Genomic DNA, 26,693 nt, shown 5'->3' with positions numbered 1-26,693 from the left:
CTTTCTAGCTGCCACCGATCTACGTTTCTGTTTTCCATTTGTTTTGTCTTGTTTGTATACACCTGGTTTCCATTGTATGATGATTATTTCCCTATTTAACCCTCTGGTTCCCACATGGTTTTGTGCGTGTTTGTTCGTTGTGTTGTGTCATACGCTTTTGTGAGCTGGTGTCTTTTCCGTGGAAATTAGTGTTAGTTTTTTCCGAGTACGTTGTGTACTCAGTTCTGTGTCCTGCGCCTGACTCCGTCCTACCGCTGCACATTTGACACCTGATACTATCCAATAATTTTTCTAAATGATGGGTATTGTCGATTGTTTTGATTAGTTTAGACTACCTTGGCAACAGGCAGGGGAAATTAAATGGACTGGTGTGGAGAGAAAATGGAGACAGGTCTGTGATCAGAGGGGAAAACTACAGCAGACCTCTTGTGTCAACCACTATTATTTATTTGTAGTTCAGGTTCTATCCATCACATGGTTGCCACTTTGAACAGCCTGGTCTCATAGACTAGACGTATATTCGGGACACTCAAAGTTTATTTATTTATTGGTATGACATGTTATATTTGGTATGGTTACATAAGACAGAAGGTTACTTAAGGCAAAAACTAAGGGATGATGGTTGTTCGGGTGTATAACGCAAACGTCTAGTAACCGAAAGGTTGTGTGTTTGAATCTCATCACGGACAACTTTAGCATTTTAGCAACTTTGCAACTACTTACTACTTTTTTAGCTACTTTGCAACTACATAGCATGTTAGCTAACCCTTCCCCTAACCTTAACCCTTTCAGCTAACCTTTCCCCTAACCCTAACCTTAACCTTTTACCCTAACTCCTAACATTAACCTTAACCCTAACTTCTAACCATAACCGCTAGCCTAGCTAACATTAGCCGGCTAGCTAACGTTAGCGTTTTCCACCTAGCCACCTGGCTAATGTTAGACACAACAAATTGGAATTCGTAACATGTCATATGTTTTGGAAATTCTAAACATATTGTACAAATTGCAATTCGTAACATATCATACTAATTGTGTGTCTCGGATTTATGTACAGTGTCTCGGATTTATGTACAGTGTCTCGGATTTATGTACAGAATAATACGAAATTCTCTGAGACCATTTTGCTCTGAACTGTCCCAGTCAACATCTCCTGCATCCCTCCTTCACACAGCGCTATGATTGACGTTTCACGAGAGGCACCTCAAGGTGGGGCTAAATGGTCTCTATTCCCAATAATTTCGCGTAGGCGGAGTCTGACTTTCATACTCTCGCTATGTGCTGCGGTACGGTACTGTAGGCTACGCAACAAAAGCAAGCGGGTGGAATAAGTCGAAATAGCTTGCACTTCAGGTTTCCAAAACCCTCCTTCGATACGACAGTCTCTCGGATGAAAAAGGGGTTGTGTTTCGGGAAGACACGGGCTCTGACACACGAAAGGAAGACGCATACAGATTCAAATGTTGTAGTTGAAGCCAGTTTATCTTTTCCACCCACAGTCTGATCTACTAACACACAGTCTGATCTGCTAAAGGGAGCATTTCATATCAGATTTCACATTCAGTTCTGACCAGCTGGGAGAGCAGAGAGAGGGAGAGAGAAGGCTTGTTTCTCTTCCCCTCCGACTCTGGGTCTTGGAGAACTCAGGAGCGCAAGAAAGCAAACCACAGCGTGGAATCCTGAACCTGGGTAGGCACGATAAAAGGTCCGTCGGAATTTGTTAAGGATTCTCTTTTGCGAGATTGACACGGAGGTGAGAGCAAATAGATCGTAAGAGATGGACGAGCAACCGCGGTTGATGCACTCTCATGCGGGAGTAGGGATGGCAGGGCATCCCGGCCTGTCTCAACACATGGAAGGCACCGGAGGAACAGACGGCGATGGGAGAAAACAGGACATTGGAGACATTTTACAGCAAATAATGACCATCACAGATCAAAGTCTGGATGAAGCTCAAGCTAGGTAAGGTGCTAGGGACCTACCTTGTCAAAATGGGCAGCGAATCATTATGGCAAACTACTCTATGCATTCAATATCGATGGATAATAAGACATTTCAAGCCCGTCAGATTTTTAGTGAAAAATATTATATTGATGAATTGAAAATAATTAGGTATTCGCGCCCAACAGCCTACAATAATGATAAGCGGGCGAGCGCGCATTTGGTAAAATAATGACATCCAAAGTGCACCAGTTACTGAAAATACACTTTGGAAGTTCTATTATTATTAATATTTAGAAAACAGATAATTTTCTCCTGACTTTCCAGAAATTATAGACCGTAAAATTGCAGCAGTTTAGCCTACAGGCTGCAACTATAGATTCAAAGTGTTTTCACACTACTGACAAATCAATAATGACTCGCAAATTTGACATCTCAAGTTTGTGGATGCGATCTGTCATCAAAATAACCAGCATCACATTGACTGACAACATCATCATTTTGATTAACTTTTGTGCAAACACAGCTCTCTCAGTCACTCCAGGCAAAATATAACTGATAAGGCACAGCCTAAATCTAAAAATAAATCGAGACTAGGCTATTAGGCTATCATTTGTTATTTACATGGAAAATACAATGGGCTATTGGTAGTAATTGCAGAAAATAATTTGCATCCAGTTATTAGATATTTTGTTGACTCAGACGCTAAAGAGAAGTACTCAGACGTGCATGGTGCGCGTAGGCTATGTGTTTAGTCTACATCGTGGAGGGCGGGCAGCAGAGAGGAATCTGTCAAAATGCCATGAAGCTCTTTGGACAACCTTTTCCACAGTCCTGTGTTTCACTGCGATATACATGACTGTAATTTATACAAAGTCAACAACAAACAAGACATGTAATAATTGTTGATAATACTTTACCTTTCTAAACAAAAAATTACATCTTCAAAACTGTTGTATAAATTATTGTTGGTATTGTTGCTCAATCAGTCCAGAACTCAGCATGATTTTTTGCATGATATTTTTAGGCAGTTACAAGTAGCCATATATTCCAGTTTACTTTCTTTACTTACTTCCGATAATAATAATAATAATAATAATAATAATAATAATATTAATAATAGGCCTATACATATTAACATGTCATTTTTAAAATATTACATATGCTATTTTACTTTTGAGACTAAGCATGTATATAAAAAATACAGCAGCCTATTAATAAAAAAGGTTGATGTAATGCGCAATTGTATCACACAATTGCCTGTCTCCATAATATGCGGCACATGCTTCAATAAACCCGTTATAGCCTAACTATGTTATTAAGATAATTTTTGAAGGTACTTTGTTTTGTTTTAGGAAACACGCCTTGAATTGCCACAGGATGAAGCCTGCTCTCTTCAACGTCTTGTGTGAAATCAAAGAAAAAACAGGTAGGCCCAATGCGTTTAATAAAGTTATCTACTGGTAAGGTATTGAACGCACATCAAATATAGACCTAGCCTACATAATTTGAAGGGAAAACTATTTATACTATAGGCTACAGAAGCCCACGTAAAGGGGATATATTATATGCGCTCTGATGCATGCATAGGACTCATAAATGTCTTCAGAGAAAGCGCGTTTTACAATTCACAGCCATTCCTATCCACAAACTTGTTGCAGGACATGCACCATTGTTTTTCAATGTACTTTCAATTACATATAAGGTATACAAATGGGATTATTTATTATACCTGTGTTTTTACCCTTTGCCCTGTGTTGTCGTGCAATCCATTTTGCGCTGTTACACAAGACGTAGGCCTAGAGTCAGTGCTACTACATTGAAAATCCTTATCAATTATAGTGTCAAACATCTGAGAGCTAAATTACCATCTGCATCATAATGTTTCCCCCTTGTGTGTTAGCTGTCAAGTCTCTCTGCTGAGTGTGTCTCATTTAATTCACTTGTGTCCGTCTTTCCATGTCGCCAAAATAATTGCACTAAGAGCAGATGCAATGACATTAGGCTTAGGGAGAGGCATAACATAAATCGTCTTTCCAGAATACAAACCCCTTTTCCCTTGACATTTTTGAAATTGGCACAGATAGAATTCAGCGCTGTTTAGGAGCAGTGGTGTGTATATACAGTACAGTGCCTATAGAAAGTCTACACCCCCTTGAACTGTTTTCACATTTTGTTGAGTTACAAAGTGGAATTGAAATATATTTAATTGTACATTTTTGTAATTGATCTGCCAAAAATACTCCATAATGTCAAAGTGAAAATAAAATATAGTCGTTGCATAAGTATTCACCCCCTTTGTTTAGGCAACCTACATCAGTTCAGAAGTCAAATTTGGCATAACAAATCACATAATAAGTTAGATGGACTCACTCTGTGTGAAATAATAGGGGTTGACATCAGTGGCAGTCAGTGGCGTTTAAGATTAGGGAGGATATTATGTATTTTTATGAGCATGGCCATATTTCTATTACATCATATTGGATGACTGTCATTCATATTCCATTCACCCAGCTCAATGTAACATCGATAGGTTTAGGCTACTACATGATACTCGAATTTGCACTATACCCATCACGAGGTTGCTACAACCTAGCCTACAAATGAAAGTTTATAACGTAGGTATGCAGGTCGAGAACCAAATTGGTTCAGTGACAGTAACACATTCAATACTGCCATGCACACTCTTGCCTGCATCTAACTGATCTGGGGTGTAATCATTAGTCCAAACTGTTGCAAAACCGAAACTAAAATGAGTTTCTATTGGACAAATTCACTATAAAAAAAAAGATCCCTTTGGTCCATCCTCATTTCGTTCTGTTTTCTCCCTCACACTTTCATAGCAGCCAAATAGGCCTACAGCATCATCACTTTGCTCGTTATATAATTCCTTCTCGCAGCTACACGCTCTTATCCTCTCACCTTTTCCCTTTGCTTGTGGACTTCAGTGCACAACACAACAGCTGTCTGTGACCAGGCGTGAAAACTTCTCCAAGCCAAACCTTCATCATGCCATAACCGCTAACCACTACACAACCTACATCATTGTCACCATTTTAGCTAACATCATAGTCAACAAACTAGAACTAACACGTTAGTAAACCCACAATCCAATCCATGTGTACAGTCACACAGTACAGTGTACAGCAAGCAGTTTAACAGTTACACCGGTGGGCCCCGGTGGCAATAAATTATTAAAACCGAAAGCGTACCTTGACTTAGAAGAGTTGCAATGTTGGATAGCCTTAGCCAGCTAGCTAACATGCATAGCATTCCTCGCTGTTTGAGTCAGGTTGTTGAGTAGGCTAAGTGAAAGGTAAAGTAAGAAGAAAAAAATATATACAACAAAATATAGCTAGCTATTTCTCTCTCTCTTTCTCTCTCTGCTGCTTCTCCTTCATTTTAAGAAACTAATTTGTTCAAAACTGTTCAACTATTATCTTTCTCTCTCTTTGAGTCAACTACTTACCACACTTTATACACTGCAGTGCTAGCTAGCTGTAGCTTATACTTTCAGTACTAGATTCATTACCTGATCCTTTGATTGGATGGACAAAATGTCATTTCATGTTGCAAGACCTCTAATAGTTTGGAGGACGTCCTCCGCAAGTCGTCATAATTACTGTTTAAGTCTATGGAAGGGGGTGAGAATCATGAGCCGCCTAGGTTTTTTATTGAAGTCAATATACCCACAGGAGGATGTCCTCCGGCTACCCCATGGTGCTACCCAAGAGGGTGCTGTTGCGTCTACTGTATACCTTCATTGCAAAACAGTGTGTTTTAATCAGTTATTTGGTGACGTGAATATATTTTGTATAGTTTTATCTAAAAATGATAACTTTTTTAATGTTTCACTATATATAAAAAAAATGAAATTCACTGAGTAGGATGGTCCCCCCTTCCTCCTCTGAGGAACCACCACTGGTTGATATGATTTTTGAATGACTACCCCTTCCTCTGTCCCCAAAACATATAGCATCTGTAAGGAACCTCAGTCAAGTATTGAAATTCAAACACAGATTCAACTCCAAAGACCAGGGAGCTTCTTGAAAGAAGGGCTGTGATTGGCAGACATTGAATATATCTTTAAACATGGTCAATTTAATAATTATGCTGTGGATGATGTATTTAACCACCAAGACACATCAAAGATGCAGTCGTACTTCTGAACTGAGCTGCAGGACTGGAAGGAAACTTCTTAGGGAAGTCACCATGAGGCCATTGGTGACTTTAAAACAGCTATGGAGTTCAATGGCTGTGATGGAAGAAAACTGAGGATGGATCAACAACATTGTAGTCTCTCCACAATAATGACCTAAACGACAGAGTGAAAAGAAGGATACAAATATACATAATAAAAAATATTCCAAAACATGCATACACTGTATGTATGCAACGAGGCACTAAATTAATACTGCAAAAAAACATGGCAAAGGAATATTGGGGTTTTATGTTTCATTAATTTTACATAAAAAATAAATGACATTACATTTTGTGTAGATCGTTGACAACAAATGACAATTAAAACCATTTGAATCCCACTTTGTAACACAATACAATAGGGGGTGTAGACTTTCTATAGGCACTGTATCTTGTCCATTATTTTCCCTTTCTACGTGTAACCGGTGTGAAATGGCTAGCTAGTTAGCGGTGCGCACTAGTAGCGTTTCAATCGGTGACGTCACTCGCTCTGAGACCTTGAAGTAGTTGTTTCCCTTGCTCTGCAAGGGCCGCGGCTTTTGTGGAGCGACGGGTAACGGTGCTTCGAGGGTGACTGTTGTCGATGTGTGCAGAGGGTCCCTTGTTCAAGCCCAGGTAGGGGCGAGGAGAGGGACGGAAGCAACACTGTTACATAAGACCTGGCGTGGAATGGAGACTCCTTTAAATTTGCACTGTGTGGGTTTAATATGGAAGCATCTCCACTGTGTTCACTGTCATTAGTGCATTAAATAAAATTGGATAGATAGATAGATAGATAGATAGATAGATAGATAGATAGAGGCCACCACCCTCCACCTCCACCCTCCCACCAACCCAGTCCTCCTGCCCCATGTAGCTCACTCTCAATCTGGCCAGTGTCTCAGGAGAGCAGGGGGCCTTTTGAGGCCTGCTGACTCTCTCTCCTTTCTCTGTTCTCTTGGTAGGGTTTTGGAGGGGGAGTAAGTGGCACAGTTATGCATAGTGTTTTACTCCCTGGCGTTTCTTCGAGTTCATCCAAAGTTCATCTCCGCATGGGACACAAAGTAACTTGGATCTGGTCCTGGCTGGGAGTGCTGTGCACCCTGTGCTTATTTTCTCTCAGTCTCTCTCTAAGCCGGCTACGACCCCAACAACCCAATAGCCCAGGTTTCTGTTTCTCCTGAAAGAGAATGTCTCTGAGTCTGACCCTCTCCTCTTCTCAGAGGAGGTTTAGGTACACATACCCGCTGTGGTTGGAGAACATTAGGGTTCATTACATCAAGTGAATATAGATATATGGATGTACAAGATATATGGTTTTGTAAATCTCTACTCTTTCATATACTGTGTGAGACATTGTCTCATCTGCTTCCTAGTGTTGCTGTATAAGGTGTTAGAATTAAATTGTCACCAGTAGTTTTGAAAATATTTTTGAAAAATGTCTGCTGCTGAAGCCTGGAGTATATCTCAACTGGGTCCTCTTGGCTGGGTGCCAAAGTGTTATCCATGTAAAAAGAGCCTACCTGTTTTTTAAACATTATTACAACTCTGCCTGCCACAGTACAGACTACAGACTAGCCCTAGTGAGGCTGTGTAGAGTTGAGCCGGTTGGTCGGTGTTACTGTTAGGTCTTAAAGTAAGTAAAGCTCAGCGCAGAACCTACTGACTGCACAGACCTCTGCTGCTGCAGCTCTGGAATCTGTCTTGTTTTTAACCATTAAATATGTATGAATGCACCAGATGCATTAGCAAGGCTATTTTGTAGTCTGGTTTTTACAACACATGAATTTCACATTAATATCTTATTGTAACATGTCGTTTTTATTTCTGAAAAGACTGTAGTGTATCATTTGGCATTTGTATTTATTTGTATAATTTTGTCATAGCAAAATTTGAGCGCTAAGAATTGATATAACTGCATATAGCACATTACATTTTACATGTTTTAATTAAAGGAAAAGTGGCTTAGTTTTTTGTCAAAACCTTCAATCACAGTGTCTTTTTTTAACGAATATATCAATATTTCTGGAATTTGGTTTCAGCAAATGGGATTGTCTTTCCCCTCCATCTCCGCTACGCGTTTTATGCCTCTGACTGTCCCCAGTACCAGAGCAACTGACATCACCTGCAGGAGTCAGGACAGAATAAAATGCCATGCTCAGGGAGGCAGGACAGGCAGGCAGCGCTGAGGAAGCCAGTGCCTGAACTCCTGACCCACTCTGTGTATTTGTACTGGGATATTGCGGTGTGGTGTGTGTGGTGAGCGAACGGTGCCTAGCAGAATGACTGCTCACTATAAACAAGCGCAATGCTGTGCTCAGCTCACACCCCAGAGGAAAGGAGAAGGTGAAGGAACACTTTATTTCAACCCCTGGCAGACTTCTTTCTTTTTCTTTTTTTTATTCTCACAGACACTGGTTTATTTTTTCCCTCCTTGACTGCTTAGTTTCATTACGAGCATGTTTTGGTTGTCTTTCTCAACTGAAAGGAATGTTACTTTTCATTAAAAGGCATACCGTGTGTGTCTGTGTGTGTGTCTCTGTGTGTAATACATAATAAAAAGAGACACGAAAATGTCTAATTTACTTTCATGGATCCTTAGAATTAAACATTGTTTGAACACTTACCCCTATGGTCACTTTGGAGTATAGTCAGAGTAAGGAAGAGAAGTTGAAATCAGTGTTAGGGTCTTGTCTGTGACAGTAGGCTACATGTCCGAGCAATACCCACCAAGAATAATGTTATAAGAGGTTTTGGCACAGGGTGCTTTCCAAAAATGCAGCCAAAAATGTTCACTCCAATGCTATTGTGCCATGAAACCTTAACCTTCTGCAAACTCAACGCATTATAACATATACAAATGTAACACAACTCAATCTAACATCATGGTTTTGACATTTTGTCAGTGTCATTAATTTCCGATCTTAAACACAAAATTAATTAATCACAAAACCTGGATGTAGAGGACTGCAAAAATATATATTTCAATCATGTTTTTTTTTTAAATCCACAGATTGCTTTAGGAACTGATCTAAAGAACCTTCCTTCTCCTTTTGAAAAGCAAACTGCTGACATCCAAAATTGTGCTTTAGAAATTCTTCTAAAACGAATTGACTTCTGTAAACACCTCAGCAACGTCATAAATCTCCACCAGTGTCAAACAACCTCTCTGTGACTGAGATGCTTGCTCAGTAAACCTAGAGTGTCCCAAATGGCACGCCCAACATCAGTGCCCGACTACTAAAAGTAGTACACTATATATATGGAATAGGGTGCTATTTGAGACACATCCCTACTGCTCTGACTGGCTGTTTAGTTTTTTCCCTCTCAACCTCAACAAAAGGCTAGTTTTCTGGTGGCCGTGTTTGAATAGTGTAAGGTTTCACGCCCGGGGGATGCTCCATTTATAAAAATGACTAGTGGAGTGATGTAATGTTATTTTTTGAAGAGTGAAAATTGGGTGTTTTACAGAGGGCATCGGAGTAATATTTGATGTGGGTGAAATGAGCCAGAGATGTGATTACAGAGAGGTGTATTGTACAGTACATGACATTGAGTGTCAGTCCATTCAGATGGCTTGGCATCTGCCTATTTTTACTATAGAACATAGAGTCCAGTCAGAACCCTACACTACAGCACACCATCGTCATATCAACCATTTATGTCAGCCGTCATGATCCGCAGAAGAAAATCTGTTATGAATTTTAGCTTCGAAAACCAATGTGGTATAGAAACTCATAGGGGTAAAAATGTGACTGTATATACAGTATTATTTTAATTTTTTTGATTAGCACAATGGTGTATTTTGAGTGTGTATCTAAGTCTATTGCCAATGCCAAACTGATGGTAGTTGAAAGGTTAATGTTGACATTTCAGTTCTCTCTCTGGTGTCACTTTGGGAAGTAAAGTGTGTGTCCCAAATGCACCCTATTCCCTCTATAGTGCACTACTTTTGACCAGGGCCCTCTGGGGCCCTATAGGGTGCCATTTGGGATGCTGACATAGGCTAGGCCAGGGCCTGTTCAGAGGTAATGTAAACACGCAGCCTGTAACAGTTTATTTTCTATCCTATCAATGCAGGAGGATATAAATGTCTACTCAGAGTGTTGTGTCACGGTGATATGCGTCCCCCTCCCATGCCTGTCTGTTAGCGGACTGACTGGGAGTGTTGCTAATACGTGCAGCAGCTTTTGTCTCCCTTTTATCCAGCCTGCTCTTCTATGTTGATGCTGCATAATCCAGTGTGTGTGTGTGTGTGTGTGTGTACTGCAGCATTCACAGGAGAAACAGAAACACAAAGCAGTACTCTCCTCCACAGCTGTTTCCCTCCTATCTCTCTGTTTAATCATCCATCCAGCTGATGCTCTAATTCTACTGCTCACAGAGTCACAGAAACACAGGCAGAGGCAAAGTAGGAAAATGTGACAATGCGTGTTTTTAGAGAAGCCTTCAAATAGCTTCGCTCTTCACCTCTTTTTATTAGTAGCATAATTATGAATACAGTATGAAGGGATCACAGTTAAAAGGATTGGTCGCATTATTGAGTCCCCTGTTATTTTAGGTTTGTGTTTTTTTCTCCATTCTTACGGCATCATTTAGTTACCTTATCAATTTTAGAAATTATCAGTGGCCTAACTGATACATGTTAATCATATTAAGGAGCTTAATCATATAAATATTAGTGTGATGTGATTGGGCATCACAATGGTGGTGACTGTGAAATTGATCTAGCTGTTTCACGTTGATTTGTTGTTTTTCCCCTCAATGTTTTTTTGTGATGTTATCCCAGTGATGAAGACAGGGAGCAAGCTTCCATGTTATGTATGAAAGAGAGTAGCTAAGACAGAAAGATAAAGAGAGGACTGAGAAAAAAGAAACACAAGAGGAAAGACTGACGTAAGTCAAACTCCTTTTTGATAGGCTGGTGAGCTAGCTACTAAAAGTACTGTAATTTGTTCCTGTTATAGCATCAGGGGCAATGCTAAATGCTATTCATTAAAAATGCAGATTATGCGCTTGTGATCTCCAAAAGAAAGCATATTCCAGTCAGGGTGGTGAATGAAATGTATAAAATGGATAGCTATTTGGTTGGATTTAGCCCTCATGCCTCACCAGACTGAATTAACAGACCACAGTATCCACTGCTTTTAAGATGGGGATATGGTAGCTTAAATCTGACTCTGCTTGCTTTTTTTGACTCCTTTTAAAAGAGCTCTGTTTTCAATAATGTTCTATGAAGGTTTGGTCTGCCATGGCTCCTCTAACATGTTCTGAATTTAATCAAATCCACAAATTTGTTATGTACATTAAATTGAACATGCAACGGCACTTTCGAATGCGGTTGCCATACCAACCCCCCAGGAGTTCATTTTCCTTCATTCAGGGCTCGGAATCTCATTTCTTACACTCTCCCCTGCTGCTAGGAGCTGCTCCGAGCAGGCGCTACCTCAAGGCTTCCACTGTACCGCTGACAGAGCCCCGGTCTACCATCACAGCCTTCAAACACTGGAGCTGTTATAGAGAGAGATGGAGAGAGAGGGGGTGAGAGAGGGAGAGAGAGAGAGAGCAAGAGTGAGGGAGAGCAGATATAGAGAGAGAGAGAGAGAGAGAGAGAGAGAGAGAGAGAGAGAGAGAGAGAGAGAGAGAGAGAGAGAGAGAGAGAGAGAGAGAGAGGAAGACACCTCTCTCCACGTAGTGGAAATGACACAAATTAATATACACTACTTAAACCAGACTAAGATTAATGGTTGCCTTTCGCGGCAGCTTAGTCCCACTGTCAGTTGCCGAGTGCTCATTGGACAAAATCAACACTAATCAACATTTATTCCACTTTTGCCCTGGGCCCTCAGGAGTCTTGCGGCAGGACTGTGTTACCCCCCCCTCCACCCAACCCCCCTCTCCTCCTACCCCCTCTCCCCCCCTTCGCCTTCCCCCGTCCGTCTTGCTACGCTTTTCACCTCCAATCCAGCTCCTTCATACATCACTCTGCTCCCTCCCTCCTTCCCGCCCCCCGGCCTGGCTCCGCGCAGGGGAGATCGCCCCCTCCCATCAGGACACATTACAGTCATGATAGATTTTCTCTTTTCATTTGCATCTGATATTTAACACTTTAAAGCAGTTGCTCTGGCACTTCACAATATGGGAGGTGTGTGTGGACTGTGTATGGTTGTGGGTGTGGGTGTGTGTGTGTGTGTATTTGTGTATCTGAGCATATTTTGTATTCTGAGCAATCTGTGGCATTATGTGTCATAAATCTCACATTGAATTATCACTAACAAGATGTGTGTTGTGTTGTGTGTATGCATTATGGACATATCTGAGTGGGTTTTCCTTAAAGCAGCATTATGTCTGTGGATGGCCCATGATTAGGAAACTGAGCTCCTCTTTCTCTCCCAATAGGGCTTGTATTTCCTTCGACAAGGCAATCTCCTGTGTATATTTGCGTCCTTATTTCAAAGAAACATAATATCCATTTCTGTGAAGTTATCAGGATGTGATGCTGTCTTTCATTCTAGTGTTGCCCACAATTCTGTTGTACTACATATTGTATATATAGTATGCAGACCTAGACCAACGATCTATCGTGTTTGACTAAAATTGAATTATTGTAAGATTATTGATTATTTTAACATTCATTAGATTACTACATTTCACATCACTTGTGTCATTGATCATTGTGCTGATTATATTGTTACTGTTTCATCTGTGTTCATGCAGAGTAGGGATGTGACAAAAGTATCATTTTCTTAATGTTTAAAAGTTTTTCAGTTTTCTGTTAAAACGATACTAAAGATTTATATAATTCCAACAAATGTTGTTTTTAGAAAATGGGCGTTATTTTTATTTGTTTATACTGGGGTAACTGCCAGTTACCCCTGTAGAAGATTATGGCATAGGGTTTCACACAAGTGTGTTAAAATCCATTTAATGAGTTTTATTTACAAATTCTTTAGTAAGTAATACTTAAAAGCTAAGTCTAGTTGTCTTATTTTAATTATTGAAATATTTATGGGGGGGAAATGGTGTTGCACATGTCACCATTAATATCCGCGCTATGAGGAGATTTCATGTAAAGTCCCCCTTTTTAACTCACCTGCACATAAATGTTCATTGTTCTTTCTTTGTTGTTCCTTTTCCAAACAATACTTGTACAATTGCACTAAATATTATTTAAATAATGCAAGATTTTAAATCCCAGCAGTCTTTAAAATGACATTCAGGAGCAAAATATTTTCAATAGTTGTTTTTAATTCATACAAATCTTAAGGCTTTCCTACCTGTATATTTAAAAAACAATTGGAATATATCTACAACTTTTTCAAAATGTAAAACATTTTGATCAACTTACCACAACATCGTTTTGTTGAAATATCTCAAAAACATTTTTCGTTGAGCAAGAGCAGTGGCAGCCAGGGAAAGTGTTAGGAAAATAATTTGGTGACATCTTGTGGTCTTATTGTGAATTACAGGGAGGGGGGGTACCCCAGGAGGCTAGTTACCCCCTAGGACCCTACAGTATTTAGCCTAGTGGCACGTGCTGTTGAGTTACGGCAACATTAGAACAAAAAAGTAATAAGTAGCCTAATTGTGTGGTGTAGAGCCTAACGTTATACTAGGCTATTCTATTCGGTTTGTTATGTAGAATACTAATGAATCATTAAGTGATCTTGTGAGACATATTGATTCAACTTTAATCTAAACTTTATTAAAGAGCACCATTCTGAGAAGTGGCGGAGCGTTGCTCCGCTGCGTACCAGCTGCCCACAGTCCTGGTTGGCGGCCTGCGCTGCTGCCAGCAACGGTTTGGGTCTCACGTTGCATCTCTTTCAGATGGTTAAGCATTGCACCTGAACTACCATTACTGTACCTCAATTCCACCTCGCAAATTTTACATTTTTTTTTACATTTCACCACCTTCTCGTTTAACTTCTCAACGTGTTGCCATACAGAACTTCACTGCTATTGCTTGCCTTTCCATTTCTCCAACTGTTAACGATGGTTTGGGTCTCACGTTGCATCTCTTTCAGATGGTTAAGCATTGCACCTGTACTACCATTACTGTACCTCAATTCCACCTCGCAAATTGTACATTTCACCACCTTCTCATTTAACTTCTCAAAGTGATGCCATACAGAACTTCACTGCTATTGCTTACCTTTCCATTTCTCCAACTGTTAACGACGATGACGTGCGGAGTGCTTTATATCCGTGGCAAATAATTTGAAAGATGCATACAGTATATCCTACTAACGTTATAGCATTGTTGCGTTAGGTATTTGTTTATTTTAAACTGTTCCCTTTATGATGATGATCGGGACCTGTTAGTGGTAGTTTTGTGAAAACTGCACTGTGATTTACATTTACAAAACAAAAAACGTAGTTTTTCAGTTAGGGATTTTTTTCTTAACGTTAACGCTACCAATTTAGTTTAACGTTTAAACGTTCACACCCATAATGCGGAGCGAAGATGAAGCGATTCCTCTGTTTCACAGAACAACCTAAATATCCTTGGTAGAACCCACCCGTCTAACGTTATGCAAATCTCTCATAATTAGACAGTCTAATGGATGGCAGTAATCAGCTGCTGGTGCTCATTATATCTTCCTGTCTCCCCACTGTATCACTGGAAAACATGCTCAGGAGGAACATTGTATATCTACATTTTAGTCTAAATATGCTGGATTCCCAATACAACAGAAATGAATCAAAATCAATTAAGGCTAATAGTACACCAGAGTTACATTTTATTTTCCTACTTATCCTTTGATTACAAAACAAGTTTAACAAAACAATTATATCTGAGCCTCCATTTTGGATTGTTTCCATATTTCCGACAGTGTGCTGGTATCTATCCTTTACATACTGTATTCCACCCACCATACAACATACACACTCTCAACTGTCTTTATATGATTGAATACAACCATAGTCATTGTTGTGCCACCAACTGGCATCCTTGAAGAGACACCAACCAAGAGCTTTGTCAGCTCTTCATGACTACACACCCTATGGGCCCTGGTCAAAAGTAGTGCACTACTATATATAGGGAATAGGGTGCCATTTGGGACATGCACTGTCTCAGGTGCCAATCAGAATAGATCAGCCAGCTTCATGGCATGGCCGCTTGGCAGGAGATTGTGTGTGTGTGTGTGTGTGTGTCTGTGTGTGTGTGTGTGTGTGTGTGTGTGTGTAAATGTAGATAGATTGTGTTGGACCTTGTGCACCCTGAAAGGAAACAAATGTTCCGTAGCAGAAACGCAGCGCTGCGGTGGTTTTGGACAGCTTCCCGGTACACAGACACAAGTGACACGTGGTCCTCTGTAGCTCAGCTGGTAGAGCACGGCGCTTGTAACGCCAAGGTAGTGGGTTCGATCCCCGGGACCACACAAAAATGTATGCACGCATGACTGTAAGTCGCTTTGGATAAAAGCGTCTGCTAAATGGCATATTATATTATATTATTATATTACATCTCGGGTAACTTTTAGCACGGGAAGAGGGGGAGGAGGAGGAAGGGAGGAGAGGGGGAGGAAGAGGGGGAGGGGGAATGCTGCTGTTTCAGTGGAGGACAGGGTAGTGTGGTAAAGGAGCTTGGTGAGTTAGGAGTGTGTTAGGATATGTAGCTAATGTAATTTATAATGTAATCATAAAGCTTACTGATGAGAGGAAGTGTTTTAGGTATTTGGATATTTCAGATGGCTAAACAATTTTATTTTGAATTACTTATGCATGTCATGCAAATGTATAACAACACACAAAATTGTACTAAATATGATTTCTGCGTACATATTTGAACCTGAAGACTTTGACTGTGAACATTATAGCCTTATAGAAGCCTCAGGGCTTTTTAGAGACTATTACATTAGCTACATTACAACCCATCCAATGCTTTGTTTACTGTACCTTTCTGCAGTATATTTCTCCCAGTGCTGAGGAGTAATGATTGCTTGTTAAACAGATATTGCATTTTATGTCAGAGTCCCTATACATTTAATGACAAAACAAACAATAGCAAAGCAATTTTCTGCAATATAATTTAGAATTTTCAATTTTTACTCAAGGCTGTGATTAGGGTTGGTGTAAACTCGGCTTTGTGTTGAAAGCTTTTGTCGTGTTGCATTTTTCTGAACATGAGATGTTATTATAAGCAAACCTTGGACCTGTTAGATTATTTGACAGGTCTTTGTTATCCATAGAGGGCCTTGTACAGTAGTAGTTATTCTTACTGAAGTCCTCTTAGTGTTCTATAAATGACTATCATTTCCATTCAGTGGTACTGTGCAGTAATACACACCAGCACCTTCGGCTCGGAAGGAGAAAGACAAATAAATTGGATGTATGATTCGATTGATGACTGAAGTCATATTCAGTGTTTGTCTCTATAGGCCCTGGATAAAAATAGTGCAATGTAGGGAATAGCATGCCATTTGGGAAACACACTTTCTTGTGGGAAGGGTTGGGATGGTGTGACTGTGACGATAGACAGGTTTATATAGAGACTATTGTCAGTTGGCACATCTCCAAATTGCGACCTCCTCGGCCCTCACCTCTTTTCCCCGGGCATGTGCCCTTGAGCGTGTGATTCCTGTTAGAACAGAGTCTGCATCCCAAATAGCACATTATTCCCTAAGGGCCCTGTTCATACATAGTGCACTATATAGGGAATAGGTTGCCATTTGGGATGCATTCTGAGTCTCACTCCTGTGGCCCTCGCCCCTTTGTTCCAGAGCTATAGCTGGCATGGCATTTTTATGACTGGTACTGTAGTGTGGCCTGAACTAAAGGTGGAAGTGCAGGCAGAGGGTCTACTCTGAAATGGAGGAAGTGTAGCACTACAGCTATAGCACATACAATGGCAGAAGGTCTAATCACACACACAATGGAAAATACTGCTCTCTGTCCTTGGGGACAGTGTGGACTGTCTATATACTGTACTGTATGCAACTGCTGCAGAAAAGTGTGTACACTAAACATTTAATTTTACATACATGTGAACTAGATAGCAGGTCAGGGATGTAGACTTGGTGTTGGTGAATGATGTTTTTATAGGTATTGTATGTGATATGTTGTGGATTTTGCTGTTATAGGTAGGATCATTGGAATTTGATTGTGTGATACAATCACCCCTGTCCTGTTTGTATCAATGTTGTTTTACTCAATTGTATGCAAGTGTACATTGATAACATTGTAATTGGTTGCTTGCTCCTCTGAAATTCACACCGCTCCAGTGTTTTCTTATTTCCCTCTGCTATGAAGCGATTGTGTTGATAGCTTTATATTCTGTCAACAAAGGCGAGATAACACAGATTTTCTCCATCTATCTTCATCCGTTATGAAATATGCAAATGAAACCATGGGATGGGAACGGATGGGAGTACAGTACAGTGCTGTTAAATGGGCCATTTCAAATGTTCTGTGTACCATGCTGACTTCCAAATGTACCACCATCCAATTCAGTGCATGCTCAAGTGTTTTTTCCATCTCTTTCTCTCTTACCCTTCACTCTCTTTTATCCTTTATCGCCCTCTCTCTCTCTCTCGCTGCCTCCATTTCTCTAGCTTTGGTTCTGTCTTCTCTCCCCCTTTTTTCTCCCTCCCCCACCATTCTGTCTTTCTCTCCCCTTGTTCCCCCTCTTTTTCTATCCTGCCTTGCCTTGCCATACAAATTAGAGCTATACTGCACAGTGTCAGAGTGGCTACTTATAAAATATTAACAGCATGTAGAGGATTTTACATCGCCACATTGCTCTTCATTTTTAACAGTGTCAGCACAAGCTGTGGCACAGTTACTTGTGTGTTCATCTGTTTTGAAACTGCATATATGTACAGTGCCTTCAGAAAGTATTTACACCCCTTGACTTTTTCCACATTTTGTTGTGCTACAGCCTGAATTTAAAATTGATTAAATTGAGATTTTGTGTCACTGATCTACACACAATACTCCATAATGTCAAAGTGGAATTATGTTTTTAGAAATGTTTACAAATTAATAAAAAATGAAAGCTGAAATGTCTTGAGTCAATAAGTATTCTACCCTTTTGTTGTTATCCTAAATAAGTTCAGGAGTAAAAATGTGCCTGACAAGTCACATAATACGTTTCATGGACTCACTCTGTGTGCAATAATAGTGTTTAACATGATTTTTAAATGACAACCCCATCTCTGTACCCCATACTTACAATTATCTGAAAGGGTCCTCAGTTGAGCAGTGAATTTCAAGCACAGATTCAACCACAAAGACTGGGAGGTTTTCCAATGGTTCGCAAAGAAGGGCACCTATTGGTAAATGGGTAAAAAAAAGCAGATATTGAATATCCCTTTGAGCATGGTGCAGTTGTTAATTACACTTTGTGTGGTGTATCAATACACCTAGTCACTATAAAGATACAGGCTCCCTTCCTAACTCAGTTGCCAGAGAGGAAGGAAACCACTCAGGAAGTTCACCATGAGGCCAATGATGATTTTAAAACAGTTACAGAGTTGAATGGCTGTGATAAGAGATAATTGAGAATGGATCAACAACATTGTAGTTACTCCACAATACTAACATAAATGACAGAGTGAAAAGAAGGAAGCCTGTACAGAATAAATATATTCCAAAACATGCATCCTGTTTGCAATAAAGCATTAAAGTAATACTGCAAAAAATGTGGCAAAGAAATTAACTTTTTTTCCTGTATACAAAGCATTATGTTTGGGGCAAATCCAACACAACACATCACTGAGTATCACTCAACAACCAACTTGACAGAGCCTGAATAATAATTTTTAAAAAATAATATGGGCAAATATTGTACAATCCATGTGTGTAAAGCTCTTAGAGACTTACCTAGAAAGACTCACAGCTGTAATCGCTGCCAAAGGTGATTCTAACATGTATTGACTCAGGGGGTTGAATACTTATCCAATCAAGATATATTAGTGTTTTATTTTCCATACAAATATGTACACTACCAGTCAAAAGTCTGGACACACCAACTCATTCAAGGGTTTTTCTTTATTTTTACTATTTTTTACATTGTAGAATAATAGTGAAGACATCAAAACATACGAAATAACACGTATGGAATCATGTAGTAAACAAAAAAGTGTTAAACTAAGTATATTCTTATATTTGAGAATCTTCAAATAGCCACCCTTTGCCTTGATGACAGCGTTGCACACTCTTGGCATTCTCTCAACCAGCTTCCTTCACCTGCAATGCTTTTCCAACAGTCTTGAAGGGGTTCCCACATATACTGAGCACTTGTTGGCTGTTTTTCCTTCACTCTGCGGTCCGACTCATCCCAAGCCATCTCAATTGGGTTGAGGTCGGGGGATTGTGGAGGCCACGTCATCTGATGCAGCACTCCATCACTCTCCTTCTTGGTAAAATAGCCCTTACACAGCCTGGAGGTGTGTTGGGTCATTGTCCTGTTGAAAAATAAATGATAGTCCCACTAAGCCCAAACCAGATGGGATGACGTATCGCTTGTAGAATGCTGTGGTAGCCATGCTGGTTAAGTGTGCCTTGAATTCTAAATAAATCATAGACAGTGTCACCAGCAAAGCAACCCCACACCATAACACCTCCTCCTCCATGCTTTACGGTGGGAAATACACATGCGGAGATCATCCATTCACCCACACCGTGTCTCACAAAGACACGGCTGTTGCAACCAAAAATCTCAAATTTGGACTCCAGACCAAAGGACAAATTTACTGGTCTAATGTCCATTGCTCGTGTTTCTTGGCCCAAGCAGGTCTCTTCTTATTATTGGTGTCCTTTAGTAGTGGTTTCTTTGCAGCAATTCGACCATGACGGCCTGATTCACACTGTCCCCTCTGAACAGTTGATGTTGAGATGTGTCTGTTACTTGAACTCTGTGAAGCATTTATTTAGGCTGCAATTTCTGAGGCTGGTAACTCTAATGAACTTATGCTCTGCAGCAGAGGTAACTCTGGGTCTTCCATTCCTGTCACAGTCCTCAGGAGATCCAGTTTCATCATAGCGCTTCATGGTTTTTGCGACTGCACTTGAAGAAACTTTCAAAGTTCTTGAAATTGTCCGTATTGACTGACTTTCATGTCTTAAAGTAATGATGGACTGTCGTTTCTCTTTGCTTATTTAAGCTGTTCTTGCCATAATATGGACTTGGTATTTGACCAAATAGGGCTATCTTCTGTATACCCCCCCTGTGTTGTCACAACACAACTGATTGACTCAAGCGCATTAAATTCCACAAATTAACTTTTAAGAAGGCACACCTGTTAATTGAAATGCATTCCAGGTGACTACCTCATGAAGCTGGTTGATGGAATGCCAAGACTGTGCAAAGTTGTCATCAAGGCAAAGGGTGGCTATTTGAAGAATGTCAAATATATTTTGATTTGTTTAACACTCTTTTGGTTACTATATGATTCCATACGTGTTATTTCATAGTTTTGATGTCTTCACTATTATTCTACAATGTAGAAAATAGTAAAAATAAAGAAAAACCCTGGAATGAGTAGGTGTGTCCAAACCTTTGACTGGTACTGTATGTTAGAATTTTTCTTCCACTTTGACATTACAGAGTATTTTTGTGTAATAAATCCATTTTAATCCCACATTGTAACACAACAACATGTGGAAAAAGTCAAGGGGTGTGAATACTTTCTGAAGGCACTTATCTTTTTCTACATTGTATCTGTTCAGTGGTAAGACGTTGCATGTTATGTATCCTTCAAAATGTGGACTCCAGTTGTTTAGCTTTTCTTGGTGAAATATTCCAATGCTCCTTCATAATAAGCTTCATCAACATATTTAAATGTGTTAGCTTGTCCTTTGTCATTATACAACATCCAGTCAGTAACCAGTTGAACAAAGACTCAGCTAATGCTATCTCCAGTTAAACACCATATTTCATCACTTACAGTATATTTACACCAATCTGATGAATACATAATATGGGCCCTAATTATTTCCTATTTGTGGCCATTTGTGATTTAGGATAGGTGTTTATTGGGACTTTTATCATCTCAGTATTTATGCTTTTATGAGAAAGGATAACACCAGACCCTTTTAGAAACACCACTGCTCACATCTATATGTGTGGCTGGTAGTTGTTAAAACGTCTCCATTATGGGATAGTGTTGAACAGATGGTATTCGACATATTATTAATATACACATAACCTTTAATAGCCATGATAAACAAATATATAGGCCCAATTAAAATTTGAGCATGCATGATAGGCAACAAGCTTATAACAAGCAAGATATTACACCACAAAATATAGGATGGTGGTGGTGCTCAATGCTTGTGGATGTTTGAAGAATTGTATTGTACAAAGCGTCAGTTTAAGCTGAGTCTGCGTCCCAAATGACACCCTATGCCCAGACACCCTATTTATATAGTGCACTACTTTTGACCAAAGCTCCTATGGGCACTATGTAGGGAATAGGGTGCCATTTGGGACGTATCCTGAGTGTCTGTGAGGGAGGTTGGACTTTTGTAGATTTACACTATCTGCTCATGCTGATGATTGATTCAGCGTCTCTATTTTATCTCTCTGGTTCATAACTGGCCTCCCAGAGCACTTTGGGCCCTGTGGGCGGGTTTAGGGCATGGCCTCTGGTGTCTGCTGTTTTGTTGGATGATGGCTTCCTATAAAGAGGGAGCTGTCAATCAAATGATGGGCTTCCCAAATCCTATTATGCATCCAAAATGGCACCCTATTCCCTATATAGTCCGCTAATTTTGACCAGGGCCCGTAGTGCACTAAATAGGGAATAGGGTGCCATTTGGGACGCAACCCTAGAGAGGAGCGTTGGTTTGTTCCGAGGCTTTTCTGCTCTAATACGAGGGACTGGAACAGAACAATGATTTTTGTTGCCACAAGTCATATCTGTATCTGTCTGCTGGTCTGGCTATATGGACAAACCAGAGGTTGCCATCCCAATCCCATTAATTTATCATTTCAATTTGAATGTACATAATATCACAAAGACATGCACAAAGGTTGAGGGATAGAGTTATATGGATGGAGGTGATATAATGATGTAGTTTCAGTCAATATATTCAGATGTAATGCCATCCATTTGGTTTTTCATTGATGCGTTTTGACAGAGGAAAAGGAATGAGGTTTTGTTTTTAGCAAAGGTGTGGTTAGAAATGCATAATAATGCTTGATGCTTGGTAATCCACAAGTTGTGTTAGTGGCATTAATTATTTAGTCACTCCTAGTGAATGGGATGCCTTTTAACACCTGAATGGATTGCATAGAGGATATTTGATCATGGCACACAGTATTGCAATGGGAATACACTTCTTCAAAAGTAGTGCACAATATAGGGAATATGTTTGGGTGGCGTAGAGATATCGGCAGCGCGGTGCAGAGGGGAGGCGCTGCCACTTGTCTTCCTCTCTGACCGGCCACACAGTCACAGGAAGATGACAAAGTGGCCCAGTTTTCCTTTTAATTAATCATAGCTTGCTGACAGCTACCTGTGCTACAGATCATCATTAGCAGAGAGGAGAGAGAGGAAGACCCGTCCACACATTAACGATAAGAGAGGAGGATACACCTCGTTAACTCATTTTCCTTCCTCTGTTTATTGGCTTTATTTATTATTTTACAGCAACACAGTAATGTATGTATGTATGTATGTATGTATATATATATATATTTGCGAGAAGAAAAAAAACATATGGGGGATTGGAAGTGATGCAGACAATTACATTGATGGAAGTTACAATCTATCTGCAATATTAAAGCTGATCTACCCCCTAAAAAAAAAGGTTGTGCCTTTAGATTTAGAGAAAATTAACATCTTCTCTCATTGATTTCTCAAACCCCAAACCCTGGCCTGGTCTGCTTGGTCTGCTTTGCAAGCGTTCCCGGAAGTCTCGCGATGTTGCGCCTCTGGGTTTAGAAACTCTTTGGTAATAGTTTGCAGAATCCGATGAACTCCTAGACCTAGTGCTTGGATGTAGATTTCTTTTTTAATGTACTTTGCATTTTTGTGAGGAAGGAAAAAAAAACACAGCTAAAAGGGTCCAGCATTTTAGAGGCAATTTCATCCACATCTCCCTGCTGTTCCATCTGCTAGTACCTGACACTTTTATTCAAAGAGGTGACATGAAATAGTGGAAGCCAAAATTACTAATGCTATTCCCCTCCTCCACCCCTTTCTCACAAACTGTGTCCCAAATTGCACCCTAGTCCATATATAGTGCATAATTGACCAGAGCCCTATGGGCCCTGGTCAAAAGTAGTACACTATATGGGAAAAGGGTGCCATTTAGGACGCAGGATAGTCTCACATCTCCTTATTTTGTGGCTAGTGGTCCCCTTAACTCTCCACGTATTATTTTTGTTGTCATTTGAATGATTCCTATATATTTAATGTCTTTCACCAGGCAGGCACGTTGAGAGCTGTCAGTTGAATAGGGAATGCTGTGACATTAATAATTTAGTTCCAGCTGTGTATCTGAATGCTGCTGCACTGTTAAAATGAAGTGCTTTGTAACACTAAAACTAGTGGCAACTGAGCTGCCACCAACTTGACGAAACCTTAACTTTGCTGGAGTATTGAAACACGTCATCCTGAGATGTTTTGAAACATTACATGGTGTGTTGTAACACCACTTAATCAAGTCTTGTGCAACATCTTGCACTATCGGAAATGGATGAAAACACAATTTTGGTGTTCCGAGTTCTGTTTAGTGCAGAATTAGATACAGTGAGGGAAAAAAGTATTTGATCCCCTGCTTATTTTGTAAGTTTGCCCACTGACAAAGACATGATCAGTCTATAATTTTAATGGTAGGTTTATTTGAACAGTGAGAGACAGAATAACAACAAAATCCAGAAAAATGCATGTACAAAATGTTATAAATTGATTTGCATTTTAATGAGGGAAATAAGTATTTGACCCCCTCTCAATCAGAAAGATTCTGGCTCCCAGGTGTCTTTTATACAGGTAACGAGCTGAGATTAGGAGCACACTCTTAAAGGGAGTGCTCCTAATCTCAGTTTGTTACCTGTATAAAAGACACCTGTCCACAGAAGCAATCAATCAATCAGATTCCAAACTCTCCACCATGGCCAAGACCAAAGAGCTCTCCAAGGATGTCAGGGACAAGATTGTAGACCTACACAAGGCTGGAATAGGCTACAAGACCATCGCCAAGCAGCTTGGTGAGAAGGTGACAACAGTTGGTGCGATTATTCGCAAATGGAAGAAACATAAAAGAACTGTCGATCTCCCTCGGCCTGGGGCTCCATGCAAGATCTCACCTCGTGGAGTTGCAATGATCATGAGAACGGTGAGGAATCAGCCCAGAACTACACGGGAGGATCTTGTCAATGATCTCAAGGCAGCTGGGACCATAGTCACCAAGAAAACTATTGGTAACACACTACGCCGTGAAGGACTGAAATCCTGCAGTGCCCGCAAGGTCCCCATGCTCAAGAAAGCACATATACAGGCCCGTCTGAAGTTTGCCAATGAACATCTGAATGATTCAGAGGAGAACTGGGTGAAAGTGTTGTGGTCAGATGAGACCAAAATCGAGCTCTTTGGCATCAACTCAACTCGCCGTGTTTGGAGGAGGAGGAATGCTGCCTATGACCCCAAGAACACCATCCCCACCGTCAAACATGGAGGTAGAAACATTATGCTTTGGGGGTGTTTTTATGCTAAGGGGACAGGACAACTTCACCGCATCAAAGGGATGATGACGGGGCCATGTACCGTCAAATCTTGGGTGAGGACCTCCTTCACTCAGCCAGGGCATTGAAAATGGGTCATGGATGGGTATTCCAGCATGACAAAGACCCAAAACACACGGCCAAGGCAACAAAGGAGTGGCTCAAGAAGAAGCACATTAAGGTCCTGGAGTGGCCTAGCCAGTCTCCAGACCTTAATCCCATAGAAAATCTGTGGAGGGAGCTGAAGGTTTGAGTTGCCAAACGTCTGACTTGGAGAAGATCTGCAAAGATAAGTGGGACAAAGTCCCTCCTGAGATGTGTGCAAACCTGGTGGCCAACTACAAGAAACGTCTGACCTCTGTGATTGCCAACAAGGGTTTTGCCACGTTTTGCAGAGGGGTCAAATACTTATTTCCCTCATTAAAATGCAAATACATTTATAACATTTTTGACATGCTTTTTTCTGGATTTTTTTGTTGTTATTCTGTCTCTCACTGTTCAAATAAACCTAACATTAAAATTATAGACTGATCATGTCTTTGTCAGTGGGCAAACGTACAAAATCAGCACGGGATCAAATACTTTTTTCCCTCACTGTACCTTCTCTTTTGGTGCCGTTTCTTCTCTCTATAGCTTCTAAACACTATTATCGTGTTTCAAATCCTGTCTAGTACAGAATTAGATCACTTCTTCTGGAGTATTTTAATGTTCAACATTGGTTTATATATGATCATTTGTCAGTTTAACCCATTTTGGCAGACATTGTTGAGCACAGAGCTCAATCCACCAGCAGTGGAGGTTTTACAGCAAGCATTACAGTATACTGTACTTGGAAATGTGGGTATGAATTGTCATTATTGAATGTCATTTTGACTGACGGTTTTTATATCTGTTCATCATGATCCATTATACCTCATGGCACAACAAGCTGATTAATACTAATATAGAAGTAAACATTTTCTTCAAACGTGCATACAACATTGTGCATAAGAAAGTTAAAAAATATATGAATTACCCACAATCCTCTAAAAACAGCCATATGGCAAGATAGGAAGTGCAAGGAGATTGAAACCAGACCTCCAATGAATTCTATCACTCAATCTTCTCTATCTTTGGTTATCCTCATAAAAGATACTTACATTTTGAGAAACATATTCAATTGGATTTATTCTTAAATTTTTTGGTAGAATTAAATTAAATAATAATTTAAATGACTTGCATTTATTTCTAATAAGTATAGTTTTTTTTTTTTTTTTTAAGTCAGTTTCAATTCACCCCAGATTCATTTTTTACTGCCCCGGAAGTCAGGTGTTCAATTCCCGCTTCCACCTGTCTCTGTCTCCTTCTTTTTTTTTATCTGTCTAAATAAATCATTGAAAAAGGTGGAATTCCACAAAAAGGCCCTTTTCATCAATCAATATTTAGGCTATGAACCATTTCCATTTCTAAACCATTGATTGTATGAGAGATACAGTCTGCAAATCGTTTTTTTGTCTGTGTGTTTTGATGCTGCCTTTTACATGCACTGAAACCCCCTAAAGTGTTTTCACAACACTCTTAAAAACACCAATATTCAGATGGAAAAAACACTTTGGGTGTTTCAGAGTACTTCTATTCTGTTTTAAAACACTTTCTGTGTATCATAACACTTACATTGGGTTTACATTCAAACACCCTCCAGATCTCAGGTTAGGTGCACTACTTTTCATGGTTTCATTATACAACGTGGTGTTTTGAGTCTTTCTATTTTTACAGTGGGGAGAGCAAAGTTAAATTTTTTATGATATAAATGAAGAGTGAAGGCTGATTTGGATCAACGACAACATGTGTTAACTCAAACACACACACACGCACACGCACGTACACACAAACAAACATACATGCATACAATCATGCA

At 40.0% G+C, this 26,693-nt stretch overlaps 1 protein-coding gene across 4 annotated transcripts in view; it reads left to right on the top strand.

The window, feature by feature from the left end:
* The first annotated feature begins 1,286 nt into the window (after positions 1–1,286).
* LOC121540504 (pre-B-cell leukemia transcription factor 1) overlaps positions 1,287–26,693 on the top strand; it is a 105,289-nt gene continuing 79,882 nt past the window's right edge. For all 4 annotated transcript variants that reach the window (XM_041849434.2, XM_041849433.2, XM_041849436.2 and 1 more), the window contains exons 1-2: positions 1,287–1,962; positions 3,297–3,370. In XM_041849434.2, coding sequence (XP_041705368.1) covers positions 1,778–1,962; positions 3,297–3,370 — 259 coding nt within the window. In that variant the 5' untranslated portion in view covers positions 1,287–1,777. The remainder of the gene's footprint in view (positions 1,963–3,296; positions 3,371–26,693) is intronic.

This window comes from Coregonus clupeaformis, chromosome 26, assembly GCF_020615455.1.
Source record: "Coregonus clupeaformis isolate EN_2021a chromosome 26, ASM2061545v1, whole genome shotgun sequence".
NCBI lineage: Eukaryota > Metazoa > Chordata > Actinopteri > Salmoniformes > Salmonidae > Coregonus > Coregonus clupeaformis.
The sequence above is the reverse complement of the archived record's forward strand: the minus strand, read 5'-3'. Positions and strand labels throughout refer to the sequence as shown.